The sequence below is a fragment of the Eimeria acervulina genome, genomic scaffold (genome assembly GCF_000499425.1).
Source record: "Eimeria acervulina Houghton genomic scaffold, Eah_scaff1260, whole genome shotgun sequence".
Taxonomy (NCBI): domain Eukaryota; phylum Apicomplexa; class Conoidasida; order Eucoccidiorida; family Eimeriidae; genus Eimeria; species Eimeria acervulina.
The window spans coordinates 297-4,617 of NW_013550310.1; the positions used below are offsets into that span (position 1 = coordinate 297).

Genomic DNA, 4,321 nt, shown 5'->3' on the forward strand with positions numbered 1-4,321 from the left:
CTCCTGCTATTTTGCTGCTGCAGCGAATGCTGCACCGGTTGCTGCTTGTGCTCAGGCAGCTGTTACAGCCGCAGCTGCTGCTCTTTGCTGCTGCTCTTTGCTGCTGCTGCTGCTGCTGCTGTTTCTGTCTAAGACTGGCGGAGTTCTCCCCAGACAGAAAAATAGAGAAGAAACAGTCTTTGTATATATATACATATAGACATAAATATAAAATATAAATATAAATATAGATATAAATATAAATATATATGTATATATAAATTAATTCTTATTTAAACCGATGCATGCATGAAAAAGATTAAGGCTGCTGCTGTCGGTCTCGGTTATCTGTGATAGGTGAGCCAAGGCCAAGCCCCAGACAAGTGCTGCTGCTGCTGCTGCTGCTGCCGCTGTTGCTGCTGCTGCTGTTGCCCCACAGAGAGTGTAGCGCAAGGTTAGGGCTTCCCCTGGTGCTGTTGCTGCTTCGTGCTGCTGCTGCTGCTGCTGCTGCTGCTGCTGTTGCTGCAGCAGCAGCTGCTGCTGCTGCACTTGTGGAATTCCCCATCTGCCGCGACAGCCCTGGGGGAGGAGGCTGCAGCAGCCCAGCCAGCGCTTCTGCTGTTGCTGCTGCTATGCTGCTGCTGCTGTTGCTGCTGTTGCTGCTGCTGCTGCGCCCGTAGCCTGGAGGGAGGAAGCGTGCAGCAACAGCAGCAGCTGCTGCTGTTGCGGCGTCGCTCTCAACATCGGCTGGCACAGACCAAATACCTGTGTTAGCAGCAAAGCTAGCAGCAGCAGCAGCAGCTGCTGCTGCTGCTGCTGCTGTGGCTCCTTGCGAGCCCGTTGCAGAAAGGAGGTGCTGTTGCTGTTGCTGTTGTTGCTGTTGCTGCTGCTGCTGCTGCTGTTGCTGTTGCTGCTGCTGTTGTTGCTGCTGCTGCAGTATCGCTTCATCAAGAAGCCAAGATGTCAGTGGGTCCTGAGGACCCCCTCCTCCCAGCAGCAGAGATTCAACTCCGCTCGTTGCTGCTGTTGCTGCTGTTGCTGCTGTTGCTGCTGTTGTTGCTGCAGGCGCTGCTGCTGCTGCTGCTACTCGGCCTGGTTTCTGAGTGTATACGCAGCTTACATCTGCTGCCCTTGGAGAAGGAATGCTGCAGAAGAACAGAGAGTCGTCTCCCTGCTGCTGCTGCTGCTGCAGCTGTTGTTGTCGCTGCTGCTGCTGCTGCTGCAGTTGGTGTTGGTGTTGTCTCTGTAGCTGCAGAAGCAGTTGCTGCTGGCGTTGCTGCTCCAGCTGCTGCTGCAGCTGCAGCTGTTGCTGCTGCTGCTGTTGCTGCTGCTGCTGCTGCTGCTGCGAGGCTCGTGAGCTGCAGAAAGGCAGCCACCCCCCGTTGCTGCTGCTGCTGAAATCCGCCAGTAGAGCAGCAGCAAGCAGCTGCTGCGCAGGTCTCATTCTATCTGCTGCGTCTCTCTCCTGCGGCTGTCGCTGGCCTGCTGCTGCTGCTGCTGCTGCTGCGCCCCACACCTGCTGCTGCTGCTCAGCAGCAGCAGTGGCAGCTGCAACTCCTGCTGCTGTTCCTGCTGCGGTCTCCCCACCGCGCCCATCACCTTGCAGAACCCTGCTGCTGCTGCTGCTGCTGCTGCTGCTGCCAATCGCTGCAGAACCAGGCCTTGCAGCTGCTGATGCTGCCTCGCAAGGAAATGATTGCATACGAGGGAAACCACTGCTGCTGCTGCTGCTGCTGCTGCTGCTGCTGTCACCATGCAGCGAGTTCCTGCCAGCGCCAATAGGAGAGCCCACTGCTGCTGCTGCTGCTGCTGCTGCTGCTCTCGGGGGGGTGATAGGAGACATGGGTACCGACGGCAACACCACGTGGCTGCTGCTGCGACTGGGGCGGCTGCTGCTGCTGCTCTTGCTGCTGCTGCTAGTGCTGTTTGCTGCTGCTGCTTCAGAGTTGCTGCGAGGCCCGAAAAGCACCTCACACCAACCCTTTTGCTGCTGCTGTTCATCGCGTGCAGCAGATGGTCCCCAACCCCTTGCAGCAGCTGCTGCTGCTGGTGCTGCTGCTGCTGCTGTTGGCGCTGCTGCTGCTGCTGCTGGCGCTGCTGCTGCTGTTCCTGCTGCTGAGTGGAGGAAAGCAGCAGCAAAAGGCCCGCTGCCTCCTCGCGTTGCTGCGGGAGAATAACCTGTCTTGTGCTGTTGCTGCTGCTGTTGCTGATGATAATGATGATGCTGCTGATGTTGCTGCTGTTGCTGCTGCTGCTGCTGTTTCTGCATTGTTCGCTGCGCTGATGCTGCAGCAGATAAAATGCTGCGGGGCGACGCCTCCTTCCCCTTAAATGCAGCTCTACTGCTGCTGCTGCTGTTGGTGTTGCTGCTGCTGTTGCTGCAAATGCTGCTGCTCGCCGCAGAGTCGTGGCGTGCAGCAGATTGCTGCTTCTGCTGCTGCCTTCCCTGGAAAGCAGCAGCAGGTGCCGCTGCTGCTGCTGCTGCTGCATTTGCGTCTGACCGTCCCGCTCCTGCAGCAGCAGCAGCAGCAGCAGCAGCAGCAACCAAGTAGTCAGCAGCAAGCTTTCTGGGGAATCGTATGCAGCCCTGTCTCCCCATCCCACCCTTTATATGCTTCCACCCAAACTTCTGCAGCAAACTGTTGCTGCTGCTGCTGCTGCTGCTGCTGCTAATGCACCCCAGTGCAGCGTCAGGCAGCTCGCCCCGCTGCAGCCAGTAGGGTATATGCTGCTGCTCCAAGAACTGTATCATCTGCTGCAGCAGCTGCAGCTCTTCCCGCTGTCGCGCGCCTGCAGCAGCACGCTGCTGCTGCTGCTGCTGCTGCTGAGTGTTGCTGCTGGAGCCCGCCCCTTCTACGGCTGTACCTGCACTTGAAGCGTCTGCAGCAGCAAAAGCAGTCCCATCAATTCCTGCTGCTGCTGCTCCCTTTTTTGCTGCTGGCAGCTGCTTTGCTGCTTTGCTGGTCGCCGCAGCAGCAGCGGCAACAGGGCTTGCATCTGTTGCCAGCTGCTGCTGCTGCTGCTGCTGCTGCGCGTTGTTGCTGCCGCACTTTGCAGCAACCGCCCCTTCAGCCTTCGTCCTCGGGCACTTCCCACTAAGCTGCTGCTGCTGCTGCTGCTGCTGCTGTTGCAGCTGCTGCTGCTGCTGCTGCTGCTGATGCTTGTTCCTGCGGCCCTTCGCGCCTGCAGCACGCCCATCCCTCTGCTGCTCAGCTGCAGACACAGTTGCTGCAGCAGCGGCTGCTGATGCTGCTGCAGCTGCTGCTGCGCTACTGGAAGCCGCTTCACCACTCCCGCGGCATTGCTGGTGTTGCTGTTGGTGCTGCTGCTGTTGCTGTTGCTGCTGCTGTTGTTGCTGCTGATGCTGCTTGCTGCTGCTCTCTCCTCCGTCCTCCGCCCCAGGAGAGGCCGGGTCAGCCGTGGAGCAAACAGCAGCAGCAGAAGTAGCTGCTGCTGCAGCGCCTCCTGTATCTTTGGCTCCTGCTGCCGCTGCACTTTCTGCTTCCGCTGCAGCAGCAGCAAGGACTGCTGCAGCAGCTTCAACCGCAGCAGGAGCTTCGGCAGCAGCCACAGCAGCAGGAGGCTCAGCACCAGGAGCAGCAGCAACAGGAGCATCGGCAGCAGCAGCATCTGCTGCTGCCGCCCAGTCTTCTGATGCCTCTTCAGAGCGTCCCTTTGTGCTTGCTGCTTCCATAGCAGCAACCGCAGCTGCAGCAGCAGCTGTTTGCTTAGTCTGCTGCTGCTGTTGCTGCTGTTGTTCCTGCTGCTGTTGCTGCTCCTGTTGCTGTTGCTGCTCCTGTTGCTGTTGCTGCTGTTGCTGTTGCCGTTGCTGTTGCTGCTGCTGCTGTTGCTGCTGCTGTTGCTGCTGCTGCTGATGCTGCAGGCGTTGCTGCAGTTGTTTCTTAGTAGGCTGCTGGCCTTTCCTAGGGTGTGGCTGAGCAGCTTTAGATTGTTTGTGCTGCTTGCTGCTGCTGCTGCTGTCGAAGGCAGCACGGTGTGCGTCATGTCTTGCAGCAGTAGCAGTAACAGCAGCAGCAGTTCTTTGAGCGGCCCGTGCTGCTGCAGCGTGTCTTGCTGCAGCAGCAGCTTCTTCCTGCTGCAGCTGCTGCATGCACAAGGCAGCAGACTGCTCTACCCAGCACTGATAACCAGCCCAAGTGAGGAGACACAGCAGCAAAGTTGCTGCTGCTACTGCAGCAAGAATATGCCACTGCAGCAGCCACGACAGCACTGTTGTACTCTGCTGCGCTGCATGCAAAGCCTGCTGCCCTTCCTCTCCTGCTGCTGCTGCTGCTGCTGCTGCCTGCTGCTCGCTGGTGTTTGCGGCTGCGCCACCACCAGG

At 58.7% G+C, this 4,321-nt stretch overlaps 1 protein-coding gene across 1 annotated transcript in view; it reads right to left on the reverse strand.

The window, feature by feature from the left end:
- Positions 1-298: 298 nt before the first annotated feature.
- Positions 299-4,321, reverse strand: part of EAH_00057710 (hypothetical protein, conserved) — a gene marked incomplete at both ends in the record, with an annotated part of 6,893 nt that continues 2,870 nt past the window's right edge. The window contains one exon of the mRNA XM_013397389.1: positions 299-4,305. Coding sequence (XP_013252843.1) covers positions 299-4,305 — 4,007 coding nt within the window. The remainder of the gene's footprint in view (positions 4,306-4,321) is intronic.